The sequence below is a fragment of the Condylostylus longicornis genome, unplaced genomic scaffold (genome assembly GCF_029603195.1).
Source record: "Condylostylus longicornis isolate FDR11 unplaced genomic scaffold, ASM2960319v2 ptg000135l, whole genome shotgun sequence".
NCBI lineage: Eukaryota > Metazoa > Arthropoda > Insecta > Diptera > Dolichopodidae > Condylostylus > Condylostylus longicornis.
Genome location: NW_026578103.1, coordinates 10,093,555 through 10,106,831, shown reverse-complemented (window position 1 = coordinate 10,106,831; position 13,277 = coordinate 10,093,555). Strand labels below are relative to the sequence as shown.

Genomic DNA, 13,277 nt, shown 5'->3' with positions numbered 1-13,277 from the left:
CTTTATATTTTGTTGTTGTTCGTTTTAGCAGGGACAGAATTTTATTTCTACATGATTACAAAAAATATATTTAATGAAAAACAAAACGAATATGTAATTATTCTTATCATAGTGTAAACAGTAATTGAAGAGAAGAGAGTATTATAACTTCTCGCAACACTATAACGTATAAATAATATGAGAAAATTCTCTCATTAGAAATACCAAATATTTAAATTTTGAACGTGATTGGAAATTGGAATATGTGACTTGTGAATTTTTTTTTTTTGTATACAGGGTGAGTCAGAAAGCTATACAACAACATATACCATTGGTTAGAAGAGCGAAAATGGGTAAAACTTTTGTTCCAGACTGGATGCCAGATCTTAAGGGTTTCCGAGTTCCAGGGATTTTAACGAAATTTAACGAAATTTTCACTTGTCCAAGTTTTTTGGATTATAACTTCCATTCTGAAAAAGATAGAAAGTTCAAACAAAGAGTTTCTGAAAGACGTAGTAAAGGACTTAAAATAAACATGTTGCTTGATTCTGTATTTTATGTACCTTCGGAATACCAAGCTTTCGAACTTTAGGGAGAATTAAATTTTACCCTTGTTTTATTTTTTCAGTTTTTTCTAACTGGATAATTTCGTAAGAAATTTTTTAAAACCTTGAAATTTTTTTTTATAGAATTTTGTCTAGCTGCTTAAGCTTTAATTTAAGTGCTCCAGCATTAAAATTTTTTTTATGTTACAGAAGATGTAGCACAAGAATCATTTCTAAGTGAAGATTTTAAAGGCCTTATTTTTCACTATTTTTGATTTTTATTGATTTTAAGCGCTCTAATTATTATTTGTCATTAATTTTTGATGAAAAGGGTCACTCAAAACAACATTTGACATTTTTAAGAGCCGTTATTTTGATAAAAAATCTGAATTTTATTGTTTTTATTGAAATGTAGCAAAACAATAATCAAATTGTAGCGAAATTTTATACAAAATTTTTAATTGAAAAACAAAAATTGAATTTAAAAAATTTATGATTTTTGAAAAGAAAAACTAGAATTTTGTATTACAAAAAAAATCTAGTAATCAAAAAATTTTTTTTCGAAACTTTTCTTGGTAAAAAAATTTATAGGTTTTTAATTTTTGCCAATTTTTATAAGAAATGATACCTATATGGTTTAAAATTTTTAAATGCATTTTTCTCAAATTGGGTGCAATTTAAAAATTTGAAAAAATATTTTTCGGAAACTAGACACCATTTGGCATTTGAAGTTATTAAATTTATCTAGCTGGAACAAATTTTTAAAGACATGCCATATAAATTTTGATAACTCATTTATTTTAATAGAAAAAAAATTTTTTTAAAAGGAAAATTTAATTTTTTATAACAAAATGGAGTATGTAAATGATTTGATAAGGAACTAGTATTTTCCGAACTTTTTGATAAAGGAATATTAAATTGAATTAAAATTTAGTTGTATTAACATCCGATTTGATTTCAATTGAATTTGTTGCCCGCAATATTTGTAGTTTTTGTATTATATCTTCTGTACCATAAAAATTTTTTTAATATTTGAGGGCTTAAATTAAAGTTTAAGCAGCTGGCAAAAATTCTATAAAAAAATTTTCTTACCAAAATGTTTGAAAAATTTTCTTACGAAATTATTCAGTTAGAAAAAACTGAAAAATATAAAACAGGAGAAAAATTTAATTTTGCTTAAAGTTCGAATGCTTAGTATCCCGAAGGAATACAGAATCAAGCAGCATATCTATTTTAAGCCCTTAGGTCTTTTAGAAACTATTTTTTGAACTTTCTATCTTTTTCAGAATGGAAGTTATAATCCAAAAAACTTAGATAAGTAAAAATTTCGTTAAATTTCGTTTAAACCCCTGGAACTCGGAAACCCTTGATACCTGGCATCCAGTTCGGAACAAAAGTTTTACCCATTTTCGATCTTCTAACCAAATGGTATAGCTCTCTGAATCACCCTGTTTATATATGGAAATCTTTTTCTTATATAGGATTTTATTTACTTATACCCATGAAATTTTTTGAAATAGGGTGGTCTATATGTAAAGCAAAAATAATTTAAAATTTTATTAATTATTATTAATTACAAGCACTGACTTCGAAAATATCTGTTTGTATCATTGTACGATAAACCAGTGTCATTCGTGTAAACACAATTCCACATTCTATATTTATTAAACGTGACACTTTATTGTAGTAAATGTAGACATATGCATGTATTCGTATAATATCTAATAATATATTATTATTATACATACATTTTTAATGACAAATATACAGGAATCCCCTTTATAAATGATAAATGTACTAAGTAATTGAAATTATAAACAAAGTGACAGCGAACACGATTTTAAATCACTTTTAAGACCAAAAGCTTAAAGAAAACTTTTTTCATTCTTCAATTAACTTGTAAAACAAGATTTCAAATTAAGCTTTTAGTTTCTCGATTAATCTTCATGTGTAAAGTCAATACTATTTGTTGAAAGCGGTTAATTGTACATTATTTATAGAAGTTCAGCTTACAACAAGTAATTGTTGCTGGTTTTCATGAATTTATAAGAAAGCTTTCATTTGAATTGAAAATACATAAGAAAGAAATTTAAGTTGATGCAAATTTTATGCATTTATTTCTTAACGCATAAAAATCCAGGCAAAAAAAAAGCTTGAATATAAAGCTGAGATCACTTGGTGGTCATTATGAGTGTTACGATTAGTAAATATGTCAATCTGATCGTTTATTTTACTTTGATATGTTTTTGTATTAAACGTAAGTATGTGTGTGTAATTTTGATATGATGTACAATAATAATAATGTACTTACATAGTTTAGGGTCACTTTTTGTTAGATAATGAATAACAAAAACAGAATGTTGTATTGAATAAATGAATGGTTTAGTATTTCGTTAAATAAAGACTAAAAGACCAGCAGAATAGAAAATACTAAACCGAAAATACTAAAGCAATTCGAAAACATGTAAACTAAAATATTTTCATATTTAGGATTCAAACATTATTTTTGAAAACTTTTATTTTATTTATAATAACATTTAATTACTAAAAATTATTTTTCATTTTTGATTTTAGTTAATGCAGGTCTGACATGTGATAGCTCAAAAATTTGTGTCCCAATATCAAATTGTTTATCAATAAATGAAAGATTATATGATGAAAATCTAACTGATTCTGAAATTAAAGAAATATCAAAATTGCAGTGTGCATACATAGATGAAACTATTTATGTTAGTTACCAATATAACTTCGGAAAATAGTCAGAAAAAAAAGTCTATCCTAAATATTTAATTAAAAATTATATTAAAAAAATTAATAATAAATAAAATCAAAATATATTTTTCAAAAAAAAAAAAGGTATGCTGCAATTCTTCATTACCAAAACCACCTGTTTGTGGACCATTTTCAGTATCAACAAGAATTGTTGGAGGAAATATAACTCATATTTATGATTATCCATGGACAGCATTAATTGGGACATTAATTTATGTAAACAATGAAGAAGGTAAACTTTCTGTATTTTATTATTTTAGTCAACATCCTACACAGTCAAGTAAAAAAGAGTATATGAGAAATTATAACAGTTTTAAATTTATTCACATTTATTTATCAGTTTCAATTATATACCTATAAGTATAAAGCATGCATGCAATTTAGAAACAATGGTTTTCAACTATATGAAAAATGTCTCATTTTAATGTAATTCCATTTTTTAAAGCATTCATCCTATACTTATGCAATATATTTAATATATAATAATAATAAATATCTATCTATTTTTTAGTTATCAAATATAATTGTGGTGGTTCCCTAATAAATGATCAATATATTTTAACTGCTGCTCATTGTATAAAAGTTATGAGTAAAAAGAATATAGGAGAAGTTGCTAATAGACGTATAAGAAAAGTTCGTTTAGGTGAATGGGATTTGAAACAAGAGCCAATTGATATAGAAGTATTAGATTTGGATTCAAATAGAACTATTATTGGTGAACCAGTCGTTGATTTAAATATTGAAAAATGTATTGTACATGAAAAATATCATCCATCATCAAAACTATATGATATTGCATTAATTAAACTTTCTGAAAAAGTGAATTATACAAATTTCATAAAACCAATATGTTTACCGGATGAAGAACAAGAAATTGAAGAAGATCTTATTGTTATTGGATGGGGTAAAACAGAAAATGAAACACGTAGTAATATTAAAAGATTTGCACAAATTTCAACATGGAATTTAACAACTTGCATTGAAAAATATCAAAAGGAGTATATAAAAATTGATTCAACACTAATATGTGCTGGTGGTACAGGCGGTTTTGATTCTTGTCAAGGCGATTCTGGTGGTCCATTAGTAGGCTATAATACATCAAATCCATTTAGAATATATCATTATTTAGCTGGAATAACTTCGTTTGGTTTTAAAGATTGCGGTCAAGGTACACTACCAGGTGTTTATACAAATGTAAAATCTTATCTTAAATGGATAAATGAACATATAGAACACATTGGTTAATATTGTTCAGTTTTCTTAATTTAATTTGTTTTTTTCTGAAACTGTATATGTAGCTCTAAATATGTTATAATGCTTTATATACTACATATTTTTAAATTTTTTGATTTAATAAATAAAAAAAATGCTAGGCACTTCTTTTTTTTAAATTTTATGTTTATTTAAATTTTATTTAAAAATCTAATATCATATTAAATCTGTGAATGTTAATTTATCAAATGTCAAGTAAATATTAAAAAACAATATTTCTGCTTAACCAAGCATGAATCATTCGTAATAGACCATAATATATGGTATACACCTATATGGGTTTCTTCTATATACCTACATGAACCCACATTGTTCAATTCAGTTATTTACATATTATACATAACGTTGTATACATAAATAATGTTTTTTTTATATTATATGAACACAGCTACATATAAATAAAAATTGTTAATATGTAGTGGAAAAGGATTTCACTTTGGGGCATGTATAGATGTACATATATTTGTAGTTTCCTTTTAGAAAAAATTGATTTCTTTTTTAAACAAATTGCGAAAAAATATTTAAAAATTAAGTTTAAATATTTAAATTCTGACTTTATCTCTGACACAAATAAGCGTATTATGATTTCAAATAATAATAATTATCAGGATAATATAATAAATGCGATTCTTTTACAACAATTGAGCACCACAGTGAAAAATTTAATATTTTTCCTTAACTTTTTAAATTTAAAGGTATGCTAGATGCACATAATTATTAGAATTAATTTGTAAAATAATTTAATTTCTAATACAATGATTGAAGCTTATTCAAAATATTTTAATATCAAAAATAATTAATAGTTTTTAAACTTTATTTCTTTGTACATCTAAAGGGTTACTAATGTGCAGGATTAATATTATTACGCTTATACTTTATTATTATTTTTCAAAAAACTTCTAAGAAAGTATATTGTGTAAGTGATTATATCCAGGAATAATATTAGATACAAGAAGAAATCGATTTGGAAATTCTAAAATGTAATTATATACTGCATATTTATTACGTCTTTTATAGTTTTGATTAAAATAATGGACTCACTTGGAAAGGTTTTTGAAAAAATTGAAGGATAACTTTGAAAAATTTCTCTCACTATTAGTCCAGAACTTTCATAGTCAATATAATTTATTGAATATATTTAATTATTTTGGAAATGTTCAAAAAAGAGCTACGTTCATTGGAAATTTACACATTACCATTTTTAATTCAATTACTTTAATTTCCACTTTTAATTCAGAATTTTCTTAAATTTTGCAAGTCGCGATTGATTTGTTCTACCAATTCTTATTAATCTTCTACTCTTAATATAACATAGAACGATCAACCTATATAATATTTATTTAATTACTTATTTATCTTTAATTAAATTTTAAATATTAATATTTGGTAGATACTACAAATTATCACATTATTTAATGAGATAAATTGGACAAGTATATAATTAAGAATCCTCTATTATTTGAATTTAATTACTAAAAAAAGAGAAAAATTTTGTATCAGAAAAATAGAAAGCTCATCTTTTCTCATGAATATTTCGAATCATAATTTTAAATAAGATTTGCATAACTAGACTCTTATGTATTTTCTATCTATAAAAATTATATAGTAGTTCTGTCTTAATTAGTGTACGATTTATATAGTAAATCATTTAATTATACGTTCAATGTGAAAAGCTTCCATCACATTTAAATACATAACAAATTTCAAAACAAAAATTCATTCATTCTGCAAAACATCTCATTCTGAAAGTGAATTTTTCTCAGAATTTCTTTATCTAATTCTAATTAGCTTGAAACAGTTTTATTGTTACATCAACTGTCGAATTTGTTTTTTACACCAATGAGCACTTTTCAAAAAAAAACAAAATTGGTAAAAAATACCTAAAAATTTCACTCTGCCCGTCCGTGTATCTACGAATTTATAAAAATTCTGCACCTTTTAAGATTTAAAGTTGAAATTTCAAACATAAATTAGTCTTTACTGAAAACTTATTTTCTTTCGAGAAAATTTTTTATTTTTCTCCTCCCTTCTGAAAATTTATTGCCCCTAAAAAAAGTTCATAATGACATTTTTGACTATTTATTTTATGGTTATTAAAATATTCAATTCGTAAATTTTGCAAGTCGCAACTGAGTTGTTCTACTAATTCTTATTAATCTAAAACCTGTTTATTTTTAAATATTTAATATCGTTTCTCTTCTCAATGGTCAATAATAATAGAAGTCTGAAGCTTAAACTAAATGTAAACGTCATGCCATCCACAAAAAAAAAAATATTTATTTATGTTAACTCGCTTACTTAGTTATCGAATTGGACCATTATGCAAACGCTTCTTTCATTTTTTCACCTCATCCCAAATGTATGCAATATTTTGAAATATTTTGTTTTATGAATAAATGTAAATGTTAAAATGTTGATCTGAATTTATTATGAGAGCAATTATCAAATAAGATTATTTTATGAAACAATGTGTACATAATGTATTTCAATAATAATTATGTGTATATGTACTTTTGTTTGCTTTATTTCGATTAAATGCATTAACTGCATTTACTTATTTTTAATTTGATTAAAAATCCAGAGTATCAATTGAATTATAAAATAAGCATAAAATTTTTAATAAAATATTGGTGTTTAATTTTAAGTGAGTTTAAAAATTTTTAGATACATAATATGTGCGTATATTCATATAAAAATTAAATAGATCACAGGAATACAATAAAATGCAATACCAAATTGCAATATGCAGATGAGGAAGTTTTAATTATTTTATCTCTTTTATTTTTGTAAATTAACGATAAACTTGGGACTGTTAAAAGATATATCAATATTTTTACGCCCCTATAGATGACAGCGTAATAATAAATATTTTTTAAATATTTTTAGTACACCTAATTGTAATATTCACCTAATTGTATAATAAGTATATTCACACTATTAATATCAATGAACATCAAATGCTCTACTAATATCACGCAAAAGTTTAATCACGTATAAGAAAAAATTGAGAAAAATTACATTTTAAAGCATGAAACCTGAAGAATTGCATGAAACCTTTCAAATTGTCTCCCTGAAAATTACAAATTTCACGTTTCAGAAGAAAAACACTGGAAAAAAATATTATTGCCACAAAATTTGTAAGTATAATAAAATTAAACAGAAATTTAGAATACTCAATCGCATAAATTCAAAGTATTATCAAAATAAATTGTATTGTTTCTAAAGTTTATAGAGCAAGATTTTCGAATTCAAATAAAAAAAACAAAATCTTGATAAATTCATTTTTTTTTGTTTCCTTCTTTAAATATTGGAAAATCCAGTAAATAAATTTTTATTTCCTCTCAGTCTAATATTTAATTCATCTCGTACACAACAAGAACACGGAACAAAATTTATTTTAGTAGCTGCATATTAATTTTAAATTTAAAAAATGATCTTTTATTGTTTAATAGCTTTTGTATTCGTCTTAAATGGTGTAAAATGTAAATTAAAGTTCTTTTAAATTTTTTATAAGCATTTTAATTAACTTCTGCATCGCATTTACTTTGTTTCAGCGGAAGTTTGTTTACAAGATCAAATTTGTGTTCCAATAGATCATTGCTCATCAATTGATAAAAAATTATATGAGCCTAATTTAAGTGAATTGGAGAAAGATGAGTTGAAAAAACTTCAATGTGGATTTCTGGATCATAATGTTTATGTAAGTATTTAAATTCTTGTAAAAAGAAATTAATTCAATGAATAAATCAAAATATAGTTCATGACCTTGCTGTATAATATTTCATAACCTAAGTAATGCTTGAAGATGGATGAAAGAATTTTTTTTAATACTCTACATTCAACAAAAGATTTTTCAACAATAATACTAAACACTGGCCCACAATATCATTATTTTCTTTTTGCTTTTTTTAAGGTTTGTTGTAATTCATCACTACCAAAACCGGGAGACTGTGGAAAAGTAGGTTTAGAAGAAAAAATTACTAAAGGTCAAAGAACATATTTGGGACAATTTCCGTGGGCAGTTTTACTTGGTAGAAGATGGAAAGAAGCGAATGGTAATATTCAATCATTAAACTTATAATATATTTGTGGTTGCAAAAAAAAATTAACTTCGAATACCAAGAGAAACTAAAAACAGGATTAATGATAAATGAAATATATTGTGATCAATATTCAAAAAATATTCTTTGAATTGAGACCACAGATTTTATACACATAAAATTTTAACTATTTTTGAAAAAATTAATATTTTTGTAGGTACAACTGGAATTTCATATGAATGTGGTGGCTCAATAATCAGTGATCATTATATATTAACTGCAGCACATTGTGTAAAATTCTTAAGTTTTAAAAATTATAAAGAACGAATAAAAACAATTGAAATAATTAAATTGGGTGAATGGAATACTGAAACAGATCCAGATGAAGATGACGGTACAATAGGAGATCCTGTTATTAAAGCTGAAGTTGAAAAAATTATTCCTTACAAAGAATATAGATTATATAAGAAGTATAATGATATCGCTTTAATAAGATTGAAAGAAAAAATAAATTTTACAAAATTTGTTAAACCAATTTGTTTACCACATAAGGATGAGGTATATGATGAAGAACTAATTGTTATTGGTTGGGGTAAAATTAATGGAAGTCGAGAATTTGATATGGAAAAAATTCAAAGATATGCTAAAGTTGATTTAATTGACAATAAATTATGTGATGAAATTTATAACAATTTTGAAATAGAATCAACACAATTATGTGCTGGAACAAAAGGGAGTGATTCATGTGGTGGAGATTCTGGTGGCCCATTAGTTGGTATTAACACAACAAATCCAATATTTTATTATTATCTAGCTGGTATTGTGTCGTTTGGTAGAAGTGCTTGCGGAACACTAGGGGAACCTGGTGTATATACCGATGTTAGAAAATATATTGATTGGATTCAACAAAATGTTATTCATTGAGGAAATAAAAAAAAATATTATATTTGTATTAAATTTTTGTTTTTTTTTTTTTTTTAAATTGTTAATGCTCAATATCATTATAACATGTATTTTGACGATTTCATTTTTAAAAACTTAATATTTTATGTCGAATTCGTAACCTACACGTTTCTACATTTTTGTGTTAAATAGTCTGATGTCAGTCTACAGAAGCACGAAATAGTAGGGCAATCTATTGTTTTTAAGTTTTGATAAACTATGCAACGAACTGACTTAAGTACAAAACTTTCCATATGGTAAGTTTCCAATCTCATTCATATTCGAGACGATTAAAAATCTCTTAAATCTTTTGGTCATACCTACCTTATAACTGATATACTGCTTTAGAATTCTAAATAATTTCACATATAATAGCCCGTATCAGAAGCGCAAATTTTGGTTATCTCTCAAGATGCAGTAATATGGTATTAGCAAATACGTAATCGACTATAGCATATAACTTAGAATAAAGGAATAATAGTTATAAATTTGGCCGAGTACTTTCCAACAATTATGGGAATATTACATTATGAAAACTTACAATTTTAGCTCAGAATGGCTTCTGGAAAAGGTTCGAAAAATCTTTGGCTAATACCTTTTTAAAAAAAATTTTTTCTTTTAGTGTAGGACCGCATACTTTCATATTTATGTATTATATGGATAGATTATTTCAAATTATACACCTGAAATAAAATCTTTTTTAATAGAAGTTTTTATTAAACAAATCATGTTTTCTCTAATGAATAATATTTTGTTGAATCCAATCAATGTACTTTCTTACATCAGTATATACACCTGGTTCTCCTAGTGTACCACAATGTTTTCCAAATGAGACAATACCAGTTATAAAATAATAAAATGGAAAATGATTTGTTTGTAAACCAATCAGTGGACCACCAGAATCACCTTTACATGAATCACTAAAAGCTGATGCAGCACACATTTGGGTTGATTTCAAATTGTACCTCAAATATTTCTTGCGACATTCATTATTGTCAACTACGTCCAAACTAGCATGCTGTTGTATTTTTTCCAGTATATCTTCACTATTTTCATTGTTTTTAATTTTTTTTCCACTTTCACCCCAACCAACGATTACCAATTTTCCATCGAGAACTTCTTCTTTATGTGGTAAACATATCGGTTTAATAAATTCTGTATAATTAATTTTCATTTTTAATTTTATCAATGCAATGTCATCATATCTTTTATTCCATCTATGCTCTTTGTGCGGAATAATTTTTTCAACTTCAGCTTTAATAACAGGATCACCAATAACATCTCTGTCTATATCTGGATCTGTTTCAATGTTCCATTCACCAATTTTCACAATTTCAATTGCTGTTAGATATTCTTTAAAATTTTTAAAACTGAAGAATTTTACGCAGTGTGCTGCTGTTAGTATATAACGATCATTTATAATCGAACCAGCACATTCATATGAAATTCCTGTTTTATCTAAAAAGAAATAAAAAAAATTTAAGGATTATGAAAACAAAATGAAGGAAGCACAGGTCCATTACTGTCTTTTTCCCTCCATCTTCTACCAAGTAAAACTACCCAAGGGAATTGTCCTAAATATGTGTCATGACCATTTATTATTTTGGTACTGATAGAAATACGCCCACATTCTCCAGGTTTCGGAAGTGACGAATTACAGCAAACCTTGAATAAATTATTAAAAATAATATTCAATACTTCTGCTTGACGAATACAAAAAATTTTATGAATAATTGATAGGAAATTATTGGTATCATGTCCATATATCTAAATTTTGGTGCAATCCTACAAAAAACTTTCATTTTTCCATTTAGATAATTAAAAATTTGAAATTCCAATATTAAACTTACATATATAGTTTTTTTAAAGTCACATTCCAAATTTCGTAAATAATTAATCTCCGATTCGTTCAAATCTCGTTTATAAAGGGTGTTGTTAACCGATGAACAATGTTCAACTGGAACGCATATTTGATTTTCTGGGCATATTTTCGCTGAAATATGGACCAAATTGATTTTAATTTTATTTTATTTTTACCTTAAATAGTTTTCATACATAAAACAAATATTCCAAATTTAAACAACACTAGTTGAAAAAGTATATAGGCTTTCATATCTTAACGTGAAGTTGTGTGACAATGTAAAACCTTTAGTTTCTTGTTTTTAAACTTTCGTTGCGTTTTATTTTACCAAATATGCACTGAAGTTTTAAAAATACTGAACCAGATAAAAATTATTCTTTTGATGTGCATGTTAGCGAAATTAAAATCGGTATTCTATAACAGTACAACCAGGGCTGTCGTCTGATTTTTTGGGTGGAGAGCAGAAATATTCAAAAAAGGGAGCAATTTTCAAAAAAACGGAGCCAATTCCTATATTTCATAAAAAAAGATTAATTATTGTACGATTACAAAAAAATCGGAAGAACTTTGAACAAAACTTATAAGCAAATTAAAAAATTTCACAATAAAAACGTAAACTTAAAATAATATTTTTTACGGGAAACTTCATTTTACATTTTTATTACATTTTTTAAGGTTTAGGCTCTACTTATGATGGTCAGAAAATACCTTGAAATATTAAGAAAAACCTCATACAAAATGTTTCTGACGGTTTTTTCTGATCATATGTGTAGTGCCTTACTCATTTCCGTATATGAAGATTAAAATGATGTTGAAAAAGCGTAAACATGTGTACTTCAAATTTTCTTACTTAAAGTTTAAATAAGATCACAACTTCTTTTGAGTTTAAATTGTTACTTACCATTTCAACATAAAAGGAATTTCTCAAATTAGTTTTTTTCAAATTAACAGAAAAAATAATAAAGAAGAAGCTTTGTATAAATTTTTCAAGTTTTCAACAATATACTTGATCGACTTCAATTAAAATATCAAAATTGCAATATCATCATCTATTGAAAAAATTCTATACAAACATATTTCATCTGCTCACGTCGACGAATTTTCCTAAGTTTGGTTATTTGAAACTTTAGCTGACTAATTAATTAACTTGATTACAAAAAAAGTAGATGGCGGCTTTTTAATTAGCAGAAAACGGTATATATAGATACATAATTTCGTTAGCCAAGGTTTTGTCAAAAAATTTTTAAATGTTGTAAAAAAAGTTTTTTTACAACATAAAACAAATATTCCAAATTTAAACAACACTAGTTGAAAAAGTATATAGGCTTTCATATCTTAACGTGAAGTTGTGTGACAATGTAAAACCTTTAGTTTCTTGTTTTTAAACTCAGTTAGTTTTATATATGTTACTAGACTTTATAGAAAGATATGGAAGGTATAAGATAATGATTAAGCAATAAAATTAAAAATGAATACACGAATATTAACAATATATATTCAGCACTCACTATAATTAATTTAATATTATTTAACCTTAGAATTTCTGTTCAACGTTTATGTAATAAAAAGTGCAACCAAATTACATTAATTTTCACAAAAATGGTGAAATGTGGGTTTTCCATAAATTCACAAATTTCACTGAACTTTAGAATACGGGAATATAGAGCAAAGTAATTTCATGAGCTTTAAATTGAGTTCACACATTACGTTCCCGAGTCAAGATGAAAACTAAATGACAGCGATTTTTCGCGGCGAAATGTCAAAATTCATATTAATATTTTTAAGGTACCACTTTTTCAGTATTTCCGACAGAGATTTGCATATTTGTGCAAGATATTTTTAATAATACATTCAATATTTACTATT

The 13,277-nt window shown here is 25.3% G+C and overlaps 2 protein-coding genes across 2 annotated transcripts; one reads left to right on the top strand and one right to left on the bottom strand.

Moving 5' to 3' along the window:
- Positions 1-2,472: 2,472 nt before the first annotated feature.
- On the top strand, positions 2,473-9,565 carry LOC129615168 (uncharacterized). The gene is made up of 7 exons (XM_055530265.1): positions 2,473-2,781; positions 3,099-3,253; positions 3,381-3,528; positions 3,808-4,536; positions 8,099-8,268; positions 8,482-8,623; positions 8,826-9,565. Exons 1-7 carry the CDS (start codon positions 2,712-2,714, stop codon positions 9,530-9,532), a joined length of 2,121 nt encoding a protein of 706 aa, XP_055386240.1. The 5' UTR covers positions 2,473-2,711; the 3' UTR covers positions 9,533-9,565.
- Positions 9,566-10,286: 721 nt separating this feature from the next.
- On the bottom strand, positions 10,287-12,196 carry LOC129615167 (serine protease easter-like). Its single transcript, XM_055530264.1, has 5 exons — positions 12,193-12,196; positions 11,401-11,543; positions 11,074-11,215; positions 10,961-11,008; positions 10,287-10,891 (listed from the first exon to the last, which is right to left on the bottom strand). Exons 1-5 carry the CDS (start codon positions 12,194-12,196, stop codon positions 10,287-10,289), a joined length of 942 nt encoding a protein of 313 aa, XP_055386239.1.
- Between the last annotated feature and the right edge of the window lie 1,081 nt (positions 12,197-13,277).

Bases quoted from the DNA above. Each gene is read 5' to 3' on its own strand.
- LOC129615168 (XM_055530265.1), top strand. From the start codon at position 2,712: ATGAGTGTTACGATTAGTAAATATGTCAATCTGATCGTTTATTTTACT. The intron at 3,254-3,380 runs GTTAGTTACCAA...AAAAAAAAAAAG, and splicing joins ACATAGATGAAACTATTTAT to GTATGCTGCAATTCTTCATT. The intron at 8,624-8,825 runs GTAATATTCAAT...ATATTTTTGTAG, and splicing joins AAGATGGAAAGAAGCGAATG to GTACAACTGGAATTTCATAT.
- LOC129615167 (XM_055530264.1), bottom strand. The intron at 11,216-11,400 runs GTAAGTTTAATA...AATTTATTCAAG, and splicing joins ACTTTAAAAAAACTATATAT to GTTTGCTGTAATTCGTCACT. The intron at 10,892-10,960 runs GTTATATACTAA...AATATCTAACAG, and splicing joins TGGTTCGATTATAAATGATC to CAATTGAAATTGTGAAAATT.